Source organism: Sparus aurata, chromosome 8 (genome assembly GCF_900880675.1).
Source record: "Sparus aurata chromosome 8, fSpaAur1.1, whole genome shotgun sequence".
Taxonomy (NCBI): Eukaryota; Metazoa; Chordata; class Actinopteri; order Spariformes; family Sparidae; genus Sparus; species Sparus aurata.
The window spans coordinates 14,324,488-14,340,259 of NC_044194.1; the positions used below are offsets into that span (position 1 = coordinate 14,324,488).

The 15,772-nt window shown below is 38.4% G+C and overlaps 2 protein-coding genes across 2 annotated transcripts; both read left to right on the top strand.

Moving 5' to 3' along the window:
* The first annotated feature begins 869 nt into the window (after positions 1 to 869).
* Positions 870 to 9,102, top strand: LOC115586234 (sulfide:quinone oxidoreductase, mitochondrial-like). The gene is made up of 10 exons (XM_030425082.1): positions 870 to 1,042; positions 1,588 to 1,792; positions 1,972 to 2,142; positions 2,270 to 2,323; positions 2,417 to 2,611; positions 3,304 to 3,513; positions 3,673 to 3,856; positions 7,004 to 7,071; positions 7,193 to 7,371; positions 7,475 to 9,102. Exons 2-10 carry the CDS (start codon positions 1,595 to 1,597, stop codon positions 7,530 to 7,532), a joined length of 1,317 nt encoding a protein of 438 aa, XP_030280942.1. The 5' UTR covers positions 870 to 1,042; positions 1,588 to 1,594; the 3' UTR covers positions 7,533 to 9,102.
* Positions 9,103 to 10,192: 1,090 nt separating this feature from the next.
* On the top strand, positions 10,193 to 15,657 carry LOC115586235 (sulfide:quinone oxidoreductase, mitochondrial-like). Its single transcript, XM_030425083.1, has 10 exons — positions 10,193 to 10,374; positions 10,826 to 11,030; positions 11,364 to 11,534; positions 11,645 to 11,698; positions 11,792 to 11,986; positions 12,088 to 12,297; positions 12,490 to 12,673; positions 13,450 to 13,517; positions 13,643 to 13,821; positions 13,926 to 15,657. The coding sequence occupies exons 2-10, from the start codon at positions 10,833 to 10,835 to the stop codon at positions 13,981 to 13,983; spliced, it is 1,317 nt and encodes a 438-aa protein (XP_030280943.1). The 5' UTR covers positions 10,193 to 10,374; positions 10,826 to 10,832; the 3' UTR covers positions 13,984 to 15,657.
* The last annotated feature ends 115 nt before the right edge of the window (positions 15,658 to 15,772 follow it).

The following is a 15,772-nucleotide window of genomic DNA, read 5'->3' on the forward strand; positions in this document are numbered from 1 at the left end:
TTCAGGTGAATGCTGCAACTCTGTTTTTCACAATATCAGTTTATTCTTTCTCTCTTGTCTTGTCTTCTTTCTTTCACTCTTACATTTCCTGCTCAAAGTATAACTGGTGTGTTTTTACTGTGTAATACATGCACAGGTGTGCAAAGGGTGAGGCTGAGCTCTTAAAATAAAACCACCTGACGTTTTCATTACAAGAGGGATTAAATTGTTCCAAAGGACATGGTTGTTTATTCTTTTATGGCTCATAGTGGCTCATTCTCCAATAACACTGCATTGTGTTATAATTCAACATTCAAATTATAATTCATTATAATTCATTAAGCATTCAAATCATAATTCAAGTTAACACCTACTTTTTACATCCAAACCTATAGAAAAAATATCTGCACTCTGACAGCATGAAGTACTTCAGTCACTGTACTCACATTTACATTCCACTTACATTCCATCACTGTTTAAGACTGTGAAATAAATCTGTCTTGACATGTTTGGGAAACTGGCAAGACATGAATAAAAACTGCAGCCACTGCTCCTGCAGGAACTACGTTGTTTTAATGAAAGTAACGTTCTGCATCGTTTCATCAAGTGTTGCATTCATGTCAAACTGGAAATCAGTCATCCTACATTGCCACTTACAGTAGCAGCCGCAATCCCTTTCACTGCTAGGTTTGGAAACAAAGAGGAGCAACTTTAAGCTCCAGGCTATTTTGTAAACATGCTTCAGAGTGCATTCCAGTACGACTGGTACTTGCTGTCTATAAGGGCTAGTTAAAAATCCACGCCTGCCCTGAAGTGCCCTAAAAGAAATGGCAGTTCAGTCGCGTTTGATTGGTCGAGCGGTGGAGGGGGCGGGACTAACGCTCCGAACTTCAACCAAAATTCGACAACAGTTCCGGTGGTTCGTCCCTTACAGGAGACAACTTCAGGTTCAAACCAGGTTAGCACTGCATACGGGTAATTGAGACAGTCCGGACTGACTTCCCCTGTGTCGCTTCCGAATTTTTGTCGTCCAAACGGGTGGTTAACAGTTGATCTAGAAGAGGTAAGTCTGTGTTTTTCGACGTCATATTGCGAAACTATCTAAATGTCATTTTGTCAGGTCTACGAATGTACAGGAATGATTATTATGTATGCTCTGACGGTTCATTGCGCAACATGCAGCAGCAGCAACTGTTAAATTCAGATTATTCTTCACGGAAAAGGATGTCAACTCCCAAGACAAAGTAACATAACTAGAACGTTATCATTAAGTGTTAGTTGTTGGTGTGTCGGCTTTAAAGGCTCCTCTTCAGTCAAACCAGTACATAGAATGTCAAAAGTCAAAATCTGTCATTGATGTTAAAGCACTTACTGTTATAATCTGTTGATATTCTTATTTAAGATCATGAAAAGGTGTTTTAAATTTACTAAAAGAAGTAATCTGACCTTGAAACTTAGCTTGTGTTATTTACATTCCTCATTAAAAGCAGCGAGGCTACATTCTACCTCTCAGTCATTGTATAAATATGGACTTATTTATATTTGTTTCAGTCCTGGTCAGTGTGTCTGCACTGCTGCCAACCAAAATGACTTGTCCCTTTTGTTCAGACACAGAATGGCTGCACTGTGTCGTCTGAGGCTGCGCCTCCCCAAAACTATAGCCATCTCTAATCTTCACACGAGCAGCCCTGCATCTGCCAAACAGCATTACAAAATGCTGGTGCTGGGAGGAGGAAGTGGGGGTATTGCAATGAGTGCACGGATGAAGAGGATGTTTGGAGCTGAGAATGTGGCTGTTGTGGAGCCCAGTGAGGCAAGGATCAATTAGATAATTTAATCATTTTAATTTGCCATACATTTGTTTGTGTACAAAGAAATGATAGAAACTGTGATTTCATATTTGCATTTTATGTGTCAGCCGTTAAGAAACGAAACAGTATTTTCAGCCATCACGTGATGCTAGTGTCTCAGAACTTTTCTTTTTTCTTTTAGATGCACTACTATCAGCCAATATGGACCCTGGTTGGTGCTGGAGCAAAAACTGTAGCCTCATCAGGCCGTTCCACTGCAAGTGTTATGCCGTCTGGAGTGAAGTGGGTGAAATCTAACGTTCAGGAAATAAATCCAGACAAAAATACTGTCCGCACAGACGATGGGACTGAAGTATGTTTGCCTAAGTAAACTTTTATCTGACAGTGTATATTGAAGTTATAAAAAAGCATATTGATATGTCACTTACCAGCTTCTCTGCCTGCACCCCACCTCACTCAGACTTTCGTTCACATTACAGATCTCCTATGAGTATTTGATTGTGGCTCTTGGCTTGCAACTCCATTATGAGAAGGTGAAGTGAGGCTGCGTGCATTCATCTCCCCCTCGTAAACTTGTATATAAATTAAGTTACATCCTAGGAAATTTACACTCTACTTGCATGTAGATCAAAGGACTGCCAGAGGGATTTGAACATCCAAACATTGGGTCAAACTACTCAGTCCAAACTGTGGAGAAAACATGGAAAGCACTGCAGAACTTCAAAGAGGGTAACGCTGTGTTCACGTTCCCAAACACTCCTGTGAAGTGTGCTGGAGCTCCACAGAAGATCATGTACCTATCAGATGCCTACCTCAGAAAGGTACTTATAGCTTTGTAATGTATGGAAGCTCCAAAGGGCCATGCATTCATACATTTTATTTCCTCCGTTATTTTTCAAAATAAAAACTACCGTCTTCCCGAGATAACGATATAATTAATAGCTATGTAGTTAACGACGACATCAGGATCACTTAGATTGCGCCGCCGATATAGCTGAAGCCTTGCTAACCATCTTTTTAGATTACACACACTAATGTGTATATTATCTGTAATAGCAAGGCATAACGTATTTCAGCCTGTGTCAGGCCTTGATTGAAAAGATATGTGACGCGGTGATCGATATGCTCCTGCTCCTCTGACATTGCAACACTGAAGGATGTTTCCTGCAGTGATTTAATAAACTACACTATCATTTTGTTTTCTCAAGATCTCGAATTAATTATATTGATATCTCGGGAAAACAAAGTTTCATTATCTCGAGAAAATTATCCCGCTATCTCAGGAAAACGGAGGAAATAAAATGTATGAATGCATGGCCCTTTAGGGCTTCCATGGTAATGTAATGTTCCTGTCATACATTTTGAAAATATCCTGTTTGGTTTTACAGATTAAAGGAAGATATTTCTATGTTTCTGTCCAAGACAGTATTGCAATGATGCTTGATTAATTAATTTTTAAATATTCAAGTGATAATAACCAATCCTAAATAAGATTTTATGTTTTCTGTCCAAGACAGGGAAAAGGTCCAAGGCCAATGTCATATACAACACATCGCTCCCTGTGCTTTTTGGGATAAAGAAATATGCTGAGTCATTGTGGGATATTGTAAAACAGCGTGACCTTCAGGTGAACCTGAGGCAAAATCTGATAGAAGTGCGGGCTGACAAGCAAGAAGCTGTGTTTGAAAATCTTGACAAACCAGGTGAAACCAAAGTGGTTGAGGTAACTGTGTTATTATACTTTAGCAGTAACTTTAAATTTCAGTTGTATCATATTGACTGCTTTGCATAGCCTGTTCCACCATGTGCTTTATAATTTTCTCCCTCTTTAAATACTTAAAAATAATAAATTGTTTTGTTTTTGGTCCCATTTGCCATTTAGTATGAAATGCTTCATGTCACACCTCCAATGGGACCCAATTTGGTGATCAAAGGCAGTCCTTTGGCAGATGAGGCTGGCTGGTTGGATGTCAACAAAGACAACCTCCAACATAAGAGGTATCCAAATGTGTTTGGAATCGGAGACTGTACCAACCTTCCCACTGCCAAAACGGGCGCTGCAGTCGGTAAGTGATTGTTGGTTTGAACATTGTATCAACGCAATTCTAGAAAGCACTCTGCTGCTGCATACACCCATATTGTTCTATCTCCTGATCACAGCTTGTTCATTTCATAAGTTTAGTGTGTTGCATAATAACATAATCACACAGAACTATAAAACCATACACCACACCCAGTGATGCTCATCATTTAGGGGCAGTTGTCAGTAGTACCTGACACTATCTCACTTTGTCATTGATTGTAGCATTTCAGTGACAAAGAAATGTTTTTGCACTTGACACAAACACATGGTAAAAAATGGTAACCCTGGGTGATTAAAATTTCATGCGTTTGGGCCATTTCCTGTCTGTTAACTCGCGATTGAATGATGGGAAGTTCCTGGCAATTTCATCATCAGTGATGACTCAGGTGATCAACCAGTACTTATCACTGTCACTCCCTGTACAACTGGAATCTGACTGCTGTAAAGAATTAGGCCTTATCTTAATCATCATGTTTACGTTCAGTGTATGCGTGCAAGGTATGTTATGCAGAATGCTGTTCTTTTTCCGACTGTGGGTTATGTTTGTTTTTTCAGCCACATAAGTGTCTGTAGCATAACTGCCAATGTTAGACTGTGGAAAAAATTGACAGATTTTCTGGGATCTTGGCAAATGGCTATCCTTTAGCCCCCCATATGGATGTCAATGTCAGTCAAGCAATCTATCAACTTTGATGTTGAGAAAAATATCTTTAAAATTATTGAGTGAATAGCTGTCACATATGGAACAGATGCTCAGGCTCCACACAGGATGAATCTCATATGTATTATTTATTTAATTCAATGCCACAATTTAAACTTTGTTGTGTTTGAACATTCTAAACTAAGGTGATAGATAAGCTAGACTGCTTGATAGATAAGCTAAACTGCGGGACAAACTGTGAAGCTGTGTACAAGAAGGGGAACCAGCGTTTACATTGTCTGAGGAAATTGTCCTCTTTTCACATTGACAGTAAAATGCTAACCATGTTCTACCGCTGCTTCATTGAATCGGTTATATCCTTCAGCATGGTGTCCTGGTTCAGCAACCTATCCCTAAAAAATAAGAACTCCCTGAACCAAATTGTAAGGTGGGCTAGTCGGCTGATTGGAGAGCCACAGCTGAACCCAGAATCCCTATATACTAGACCAGTGGTTCCCAACCTGGGGTCCGGGCCCCCCCTAGGGGGGCACCAGAGATCGCAGGGGGGGCACACAACTTTGTCTGCTCTGAGGTTGTGAGGTTACCAAAATTATATTTGTGCACATTAAATGTATAAAATCCCAATAACACACCCAACTGGATAATCAAAAGTCTGTATAATCCAAATTGAACGTATTTTTGGTATTTTTAAATTCATTAAGGTATTTATCACCAACACCCCTATGAGGTAGGCAGGTAGGTAGGTAAACTGTGTGTGTGTGTGTGTGTGCTTGTGTGATACACCTGATGACACAAAAAAGGAAGAAATGTATCTATATACATTGTAAAACAAGGAGAATAAGAGCAAAAACCTACAACTGTTGTTTATTTTTGCAAATAAAAGTTTGTAATTAATCACTTTATTCTTTCAGTGTATGCGGGTTGGGGTTGGGGGGGCCTGGCTTGTCTTCGACACAGGCAAGGGGGGCTTTGAGGAAAAAAGGTTGGGAACCACTGTACTAGACAACTACAGAGACTAGCTGGGTCTATCTTAGAGGATGGATCCCACCCACTGAATGGTGAATTTCAGCCTCTCCCATCAGGCCGAAGGTACAAAATGCCTGCCTGTAAAACAAAAAGATACAGAGGCAGTTTTGTTCCCTCTGCGGTCAAAATATTAAATAGTAATCAGAACATACATTAACCTATGGACTGTACAGCCTTCTTAATTTATTTATCTATCTATTTATTCCGATTTAGTTTTTTGTATCTGCCGTGATGGCTTTTATTCTGTTTTTATTTTTGTCCTCTGATATTGATACCTTTGTGTATACTTTTTATCCAGGTTTCCATGTCCGGAGTACTGTTTTTACTGTTTTTACTGTTATGTCACTGTCTCTGTTGATGTTGTAAATGCTGTCTGGGTGTGTGTGCAAGCAGCCAATTACTCTTTAACTGCAACCAAATCTACCCTCGGGTACAAATAAAGTTACCTTACCTTACCTTACCTTTAAGGTGACCAAGTAGAGACTGATTGCAGTTGAGATGAGGGTACCCGACCTGTCATGTCCTACCTCAGTGAGCCCCCTAGTGATGACATTTCTTCATTACATCAGTTGAACTCGAAATCAAACAGCTGTCTCATCTAATAAAAGAACGTGTTGTCATAACAAACTTCTCCTAATTAAAACGTAAAAATGCTTTAAGTAGAGTGTAGACTAAATTCTGTTTGCTTTTGTCAGACAATCTCAATTCAATGTTGTCACATTTTACATGGATTTTATGGACCTGATCGCACCCCAAATCTGACAATATTGTGGCTACCGTAAAGAGGATAATCTTTGGATTTGGTTAAAAGCATTGCAGGGCAACACAGTGTCTCATTGCCGCACAGTTATAAAATTTTATATCAGATCGACAAGCTGGCTGTGGACTTTCTGTACTGGAATGACAATTGAGTCATTTATAGTAGAAGAAGTGTGAGGTGGTTTACAGTATGTATTGGGCACACATTTTTGTGCTACGCCATTGATGGTAAGTTTGAATGTTTACCCTTTTTTCCTCTGGGTCCACAGTCCATAGACATGCCCTTGAGGTGAAATAAAGTCTCTAAATAGTCTATGTTCATTGTGGGCTCAGCCCCCTGCTACCCCATTTGAAATTATAAGCAGAAAATGAATGAATTGACGGCAAAAATCTTGCCTTTTGTTTTGCACCAGAAAATGTCAGACTTAAATTATATGCTGAAACACTATTGCCCCTCCACTCTTTATCTATCTAACAATTACCCTCTCTGCTGTGTAGCACTACAGCCCCATGGGGCCCGTATCATGTTAACATTTGTCCTAAAAATAATTGTGTTAAACTGGCAGTGCCAGCATGCAGTACAGTACATACTGTACAGAGCTATCATAGTATGGAGTTTTGGAGACATAAAGTTTATCTTCCTAATTCCTAAAACAGAATTACCTCTTGTTCTCTCATTCTCAGCTGCACAGTCTAGTATCTTGAACAGAACCATCAGCAAGATACTTAAAAATGAGAAGCCAGATAGGAAGGTAAGTGGCAGATAAACATAAACTGTGATCTGTGAATCATCTTTTTGATTCTGAAGAAGGTTTCAATTTCTCCACAGGAAGTAACTGTTGAAAATATAATCAGTAATCTCCTTGTTTACAGTATGATGGCTACACTTCATGTCCATTGGTTACAAGCTACAACACAGTAATTCTGGCAGAGTTTGACTACAATGGACAGCCACTAGAAACATTTCCCATCAACCAAGCCAAAGAAAGAAGACTCATGTACCACATGAAGGCCGATGTGATGCCTCACCTCTATTGGCATGGGCTTCTAAGGTATGTCTATAGTTCATTAACACCATGTTAATAGTAAGTGATGAAGTATTGAACCACATCTTCAACCACATTTTATTAATATTCTCTATATTTCTTATATCAGGGGCCTGTGGGGTGGACCAGGACCATACAGGAAACTCCTTCATCTTGGGATGAAATGAAACCGTCAGTTAATATCTACATTCCATAAACTTTTAGGGAAATAAGTAGCACATTTAAAACTATCCTTTAAAAGGGTGAAAACACAATTGGACTATTTAGGGTTTTGACATGACAAATAACAAGTTTAATCAGGTTAACGTCAGTACTTATTAACGTAAGTTTAGTTAACCTACAGTTACTAAGTGGTGCGATGAACTTACCATGGAATGATTCCCTGTAATGAGAAATAGTTACTCGTAGTGCAGAAAACACTGAACATGAACACTTAACTCAACAGTTCTATGTAGCTTTTACCTGCTTATAGGTCAGTCTTTTGGTTATTTTGTCGACATGCTAAATGTAAGGTCTTGCTGGTTTCATTAATCTCATTTTCAAACCCGCAATGAATGTTTTTAAAGGCCAGTAGGTTTCACCCGAGTCCACAGTCTAACTGAAGTTAACCAGGCTTATAAAGTTTATTCAGTTTGTTGCTGCAGAGTATATGCTCCATGCCACCCACATATATCCAATAAACTGACCCAAATTGGCCCTTAAAATTGTGGCAAAGGGTAAATCAATAGTTTGAGATGCTAGTGTTTTAGGACAATTGAATGTTGATTTGTTTTTGCAGTTTACTGGCCATTATCATTGCCTACCGTTCATTTAGGGTGTTGTGATGATAAACAGTGTGCAAATATACTCTTTTTTTGATTATTACACTTATAATTTTGTATATTAGGGAAGGGTCCCATTATCATATTATGTGAGTTTTCAGGTCCGTCTCCAACTTTAATGCTCACACATTCAGTCTGTAAAAATGCATGTTTTACACTGTATTGTGTTGATCAAGTGGTCTTTGGGAATGTTTGACCATTATCGTGCTAACAACCACAAGTGCTTTTCTTGCATATAAACATCATAAATATAGTTTGTACATGGTGATCATGTTTCTATCCGAACTGGTTAGAGGTCGTAATGCAGTAAGTGCTACATTGTTAATTTTATAATGAGAAGAATCATTATTCTAAAATTGTTAAACGTACTGTTATTATGATATTGTAATAAAAATTGAAAGTGTTAATGACAAATCATACATGTATAATCAGTATAATCATTTCAGCCCTGTTACACTTAATCTAAAAGTGTTCCTGAAATAATTAATTTCTCTGAGGCCCCTGATAAATACCAGCTGGACAACTCCCATAGCTTAACCATTTTGTTTTCAGATTGATGATTGCCTTTTTCTTTCAAAAGTCATCATCGAGATAATACTACAAACTGAAAAAACATGTTGTCTGATCTGGAAGAAATCCTAATAATTGGAAGAGTTTTTGTCTGTTGACAGATAATCATTATTGCACTCCAGGCAGCCAGTTCATTTCATTGTGGTATAAGCCAGCATTAGAGCCTGACATTGGCTGAGAATTGAGAATGACTGTTGCATTATTGTCTTAAATATATTTCTTTAAAAAGAATGTATACTGGGTTATATTGTTATGTACATGTATTATGTCAAGGGGTATGTTGTAAGCTATTGTTTCATGGTGGCTTCTTCATAGGTGCAATGTGATTAAAATGATCACATTTAAAGAGGCTGATGGTATTATTTAATGTATAATTTCAAATGTGAGTCAGGGGGGAGGTATGTATGTCATCATATAATGTTCTTTATTATCTATTAAGTTTTATTTATATTTTATGATTGGTCATTTATTATTTACTATGGTTTTATAGGCTATTTTTATTCTGTAATTGGAGCCACCCAAATCGGTGTCATTTTAAATGTACCCAAAAGTCATACTTGAGTAAAAGTAAAGATACTACGTTAAAATATTACTTTAGTCCAAGTCAAAAGTCACCCATACAAAAAGTATTTGAGTAAAAGTCTTAAGCACATTTAATATCAGATAGAAGTATCAAAAGTAAATTGCTGGCAGGAAATGTAGATATGTTTAAAAAGTACAAGTAAAAGTAAATGTATGCATTCATTAACATGTATGTAAATATTGTGTCCTATGGTGGACTGATTATTGGCTCCAATAGTCAGCATTTTTTTTTTTTATCTGATGGTTGATTAAATAAATGCAATCTGAAAAGTAACTAGTTACTAATTTAATCAAAGCGAAATTAAAGTACAAGTACCCCAAAATTGAGTACAGGTGGATGCATTCTCAGCATTTTGAACTTGGTCCGGAGCTACAGTACTGTAGCTCATGTAGGCCAGGCCTAAAGTTTATGATATGTTTAAATTGTATTAGCTCAAACCTGCTCACATCTTTAGTTTAATAGGCTATATCTCAAGACTTTCTGTGCCACCATTTCAATTACATAAATCTGTGTTGGCACGCATGAATAAGCACTGCAACCGCGCTACACTTTCACGTTCTGCATTGTTTACACAAAGTGTTGCATTCATGTAAAACAGGAAATCCAAAACTCCCAATTCATACTCGCAGTAGCAGTCGTCTCCTTTTCGCAGCTAAGTTTTTGAAACAAAGAGAATCAACTGGTTTGTAAATACGCTTTAGAGTCAAGGACTTTACATTAAAATATTGAGAGTATATGACAGGCCGGGTCGTACATAAAGTCCATTAGGGCAGATTAAAACCCATTCATACCCTGAAGTGCCTTACTGTAGCTGCTTTTGATTGGTCGAGAGGTGGAGGAGGCTGGACGAATGTTCTGGACTTCAGCTAGAATTCGATAGCGGTTCTGTTCGGCCCTCGATGGGTGGAGACTTCAGGTTAATATCACAAGTTGTTGAGCCAGTCCGCACCGGTGAAAGCAGGTTGGACTGACTTCTGCAGGCGCGCTAACGGATTTAGTCGTTAATACAGGAGATTACCAGCAGTTGTGGTCAAGGTAAGTCTGGGTTTTTCGACGTAATAGTAATTGAATGTCATTTTGTCAGGTCCACGCAGGTGCAGGAGTGATTATTATGGAGGCTCAGCTTGTTCATTGCGCAGCATGCAGTAGTGTTATGGTTAATGTCAAAATATCTCGCTAAATTTAAAGTTATTATCTGTTCGTTCATTGTGCTAAATATTACTGCACAGCTTGTCAAGAAAAGTCAACTTTAGAAAAGTGTTTATAGGGCTATGCTCCACCGAATATTGAGTTAGTGTAAGATTAAAAAGCACTCCTATAACCTCACTGGGATTATTACATTACCAATAATAAAAAAACGTTGTAAAGCACTGAGGCTACTTTCCACCTCTGAAAGTGTTTATATAAATATGGACATATTATGTTTCAGTCCTGGTCAGTGTGTCTGCATTGCTGCCAACCAAAATGACTTGCCCTTTTTGTTCAGACACAGAATGGCTGCACTGCGTCGTCTGAGGCTCTGCCACCCCAAAGCCATGGCTATCTCTAATCTTCACACAAGCAGCCCTGCCTTTGCCAAACAGCATTACAAAATGCTGGTGCTGGGAGGAGGAAGTGGGGGTATTGCAATGAGTGCACGGATGAAGAGGATGTTTGGAGCTGAGAATGTGGCTGTTGTGGAGCCCAGTGAGGCAAGGATGCAGTCGATTAGCTGGTTATTATTTGCCATACCTCTTTTTGAATCCCTGGACCGCAAGAAATAATAGAAACTCTGATTTCAGTTTTGCATTTTATGTGTCAGCTCCTCGCAAACAATATTTTCCACCATCAAGTATAGCTAGTTTCTCAGAACTTTTCTGGAGCCAAGTGGCAGGGATCCAGTACATCATGATTGCAATTTTGCCGGAACCCAGTATAAAGGAATGAAAGAAACTGTGATTTCATGTTTGCATTTTATGTGTCAGTCGCTCAGAAACAAAATAGTATTTTCCACCATCATGTGAAGCTAGTTTTTTTTATTTCAGATGCACTACTATCAGCCAATATGGACCCTGGTTGGTGCTGGAGCAAAAACTGTAGCCTCATCAGGCCGTTCCACTGCAAGTGTTATGCCGTCTGGAGTGAAGTGGGTGAAATCTAAAGTTCAGGAAATAAATCCAGAGAAAAATACCGTCCGCACAGACGATGGGACTGAAGTATGTTCGCCTAAGGAAACTTTTATCTGACAGTGTGTATTGAAAATTATATTGATATGTCACTTCTCTGCCTGCACCCCACCTCACTCAGACTTCCGTTCACATTACAGATCTCCTATGAGTATTTGATTGTGGCTCTTGGTTTACAACTCCATTATGAGAAGGTGAAGTGAGACTGCGTGCATTCATCTCCCCCTAGTAAACTTGTATATAAATTAAGTTACATCCGAGGAAATTGACACTCTACTTGCATGTAGATCAAAGGACTGCCAGAGGGATTTGAACATCCAAACATTGGGTCAAACTACTCAGTCCAAACTGTGGAGAAAACATGGAAAGCACTGCAGAACTTCAAAGAGGGTAACGCTGTGTTCACGTTCCCAAACACTCCTGTGAAGTGTCCTGGAGCTCCACAGAAGATCATGTACCTATCAGATGCCTACCTCAGAAAGGTACCTATAGCTTTGTTATGTGATGTTCCTGTCATACATTTTGAAAATATCCTGTGTGGTTTTGCAGATTAAAGGAAGATATTTCTATGTTTCTGTTCAAGACAGGAAAAAGGTCAAAGGCCAATTTGATATACAACACATCGCTTCCTGTGCTCTTTGCGATAAAGAAATATGCTGACGCGCTGTGGGATGTTGTGAAAGAGCGGGACCTACAAGTCAACCTGAGGCAAAATCTGATTGAAGTGAGGGCAGACAAGCGAGAAGCTGTTTTTGAAAATCTAGACAAACCAGGCGAAACAAAAGTGATCGAGGTAACTGTCAGTGTACCTCAACAGTAACTCTCTAGCCTATTTCACCATGTGCTGTGTCCTTTCCTTACCATTTAAATCCTTAAAAACAATATATATTTTGTGTCTGCTTTGATTACATTTGCACCTGATATATGCCAGATAAGGAAAAGAGGCTTCAGTGAATATCTCTAAAACTTTGCTTTCTCTTATCAGTATGAAATGCTTCATGTCACACCTCCAATGGGACCCAATTCAGCAGTTAAAGGCAGTCCACTGGGAGATGAGGCTGGCTGGTTGGATCTTGACAAAGAAAGCCTCCAACATAAGAGGTATCCAAATGTGTTTGGAATCGGAGACTGTACCAACCTGCCCACACCCAGAACAGCCGCTGCTGTCGGTAAGTGATTATTGTGTCAATGGTCAGTTTCTTTTTCTTTTTTTTTCTTAGTGTAGTGTTTTCTTTGTCAATCAAGTCATCCCTCAACTTCAACTTTGATGAGAGGGAAATTACTATTGTTGAATAGTTGTAACATGTGGCACAGATGTGGCACTGAAACTCCTGCACACTGTTCACTTGCAATGAATCATAATGGTAGACAAACGTTCAAAAGGTTATACAATGAGATAACATTGCAAGTGAAGTGAACAGTGTACTGTCGATTTTTCCTCAATTTATCAAAAACTGAAAGAAAAGGTAGCTAAACATTAATGACTCAATTTCTGTCAATCTCTACTGTATTTTAAGCTTAAAGCATTCTAACCTAAGCATGTGAACATGCCTACTGTACTTTGTGTAAACAAAAAGTGTAAACAAGTTACCATACTAAATTCCACTAACATGCTAACATCGAGTGCCACTTAAGCATCAAGCTCAAAGTACAGCTGAGGCTGACCAAGTAAAGTTTAAATTAATTGCAGGTTAGATGAGGGTGCCTGTATGCCCTTGATGTCTACCTCAGTCAGTGAGCCCTCCAATGCAATTTCTTCTATACATCAGTTAAACTAGAACTCAAACAGCTTTGTGGTCTAATAAAAGGAGGTGATGCCATAACAAAATTATAATGTATTACTGTAGAATGGATTTTGGACACAGTGTAAAGGTTTCTTAATTCTAACTAAGGGAATTTACACATTTATTAAAAAAAAGTTTACCACTTGTTTTCTCATTCTCAGCTGCAGAGTCTGGTATTTTGAACCGAACCATCAGCAAAATACTGAAAAATGAGAAGCCAGATAAGAAGGTAAGTGGCAGACAAACATGAACTGCGATCTCCTCTTTTTGATTTTAAACAATGCTATAAGTCATCCACTGGACATTCCTCTGTTGAAAAACAGTGTTAATAATCAGTAATCTCCTTGTTTACAGTATGATGGTTACACCTCATGTCCGTTGGTTACAAGCTACAACACAGTAATTCTGGCAGAGTTTGACTACACTGGACAGCCACTAGAAACATTTCCCATCAACCAAGCCAAAGAAAGAAGAATCATGTACCACATGAAGGCTGATTTCATGCCTCACCTCTATTGGCATGGGCTTTTAAGGTATGTCTATAGTTAATTAACACCATACTAGATAATAAGTAGTGAATAATTGTACCACATCTTCAACCACATTTTGTAAATGTTCTTTATTTTTCTTACATCAGGGGCCTGTGGGGTGGACCAGAACCATACAGGAAACTCCTTCATCTTGGGATGAAGTGAAACCAGCAGTTTGCAAGTTAATAGTCACATTCCCTAAACCTTTCAGGAAGATGTTAGCACATTTAAAACCATCCTTCTTTAAAAGGAGTGAAAACATAAATGAATTGTGTAGTTATGATCTAGACATTGTGACTATTAACAACAAGTATGATCAAGCTAACATCAATTTTGTAATTGGTGCTTTGGCATTCCCATGGAATAATGCTTCTCTGTAATGAGAAAGGTCTTTCTAAATTATTAACCTCATTCATTACATTAAAACCAGCTATGTGATTTTAATAGAAGCCTAGAACAAATATCTGTAGATTATTTGATTTGCAACCCTAAAGTGTTTTTTGTAAGCCAGTGGGTTTGACCCAAGTCCACAGTCTAACTGAAGTCAGCCCAGTTTGCTCTTCTAAAGTTTTTTCAACTCATTGCTGCAGAGTATAAACTCCATGTTGCCCATGTACATCCAATAAACTGATCATAATTAGCCTTTTTTGAAATTGTTACAAAGTGTTAATGAACAGTTTAAAATGTTGATATTTTATAGCAATTACGTGGGAATTATTGTCTACCAGTCATTTAGGGTGTTGTAATAAGCAAAGTAAACAAATATACTATTTTTCAAATGACTACACTTATAATGTTGTAAATTGGGGGCAGTCAGTTTTTATTTGTCTTAAGGTCTGTCTCCAACTTTAATGCTAAAGAATCTAGTCTGTGAGTTTGTGAATCTAGTCTTTTTTCCCCCCACAGAATTGTCTGTCATCATTTGTTCTACCAAAGACGTTTTACGAATGGTCTCTGAGAATGTTTAAACCTAACATGTAAACAACCACAACAACCTTTTCCTTCATGTGAAAGTCAGAAATATAGTTTGGTATGTCAGGATTATTTTTCTATCAGAGCTGTTGAGAGTAATTATTGTGTTATAATAAGATTAACTAGTCTAAAATCGTCCAAATGACTGTGAGTACTTAAACCTACCGTAATTATGATATTGAAGTAATAATTGAAAATGTTGATGAAAAAAATGATGAATGTATGAATTCAAACTTATTGCACTCAATGTTATTTACATCCAATAATGTTTTTGAAATAATTGACGATATGTAAGACTGTGATTTTTGTGTCATTTTACTTGCTGAAAACTGGAAATGTAATTATGATGCATTGTTGATGAAGGTTCTCAGTCATCCAGGTCAGGGTAATTCTGAGTGCTATATCGTAGGCAACTGTACTTGTTTCAGTTTCTTGAGGGTGTTTCACCTCTCACTGACTTGTTGACCCAACCAGCCTTCATGTGGGTTGCTTGGTCGAGGTGAGCCCAGGTGTGGATGGTTGTTAGCTGTCTGGGGAGGAAACTAAGTACTGCATTATAGGTGGGTGATAGGTAATGTGGTAGGCCACCTCCTCTGTTCGAAGACGGACATTCCGGTTTGACATAGGTGGATTATTTTACTCCTCTTTCAATCCATCTGTCTTCTTTGGCCAAGATGTTTACAATGTTGTCCTCAAAGGAATTATTTTTTCTCCTTCGCATGTAAGTCGACATCAGAGTCTTGACCTGAGGAGACTGCCCTATTGTGTTGTGCCATTTGTGTATGGAGATCTTGTTTTGTCTCCCCAATGTACAAATCTGTACAGTCCTGACTGCATTGAACAGCATAAACTACATTACTCTGTTAATGCCCGGGTGTGGACAAACTTGTGATGCATTGTTGTTCTCAACTTATCAGCAACTGTACACTGTGATGTTGTTGACATGATGAATCATTTAAAAGTATAAACAAGTTCTTGGAGG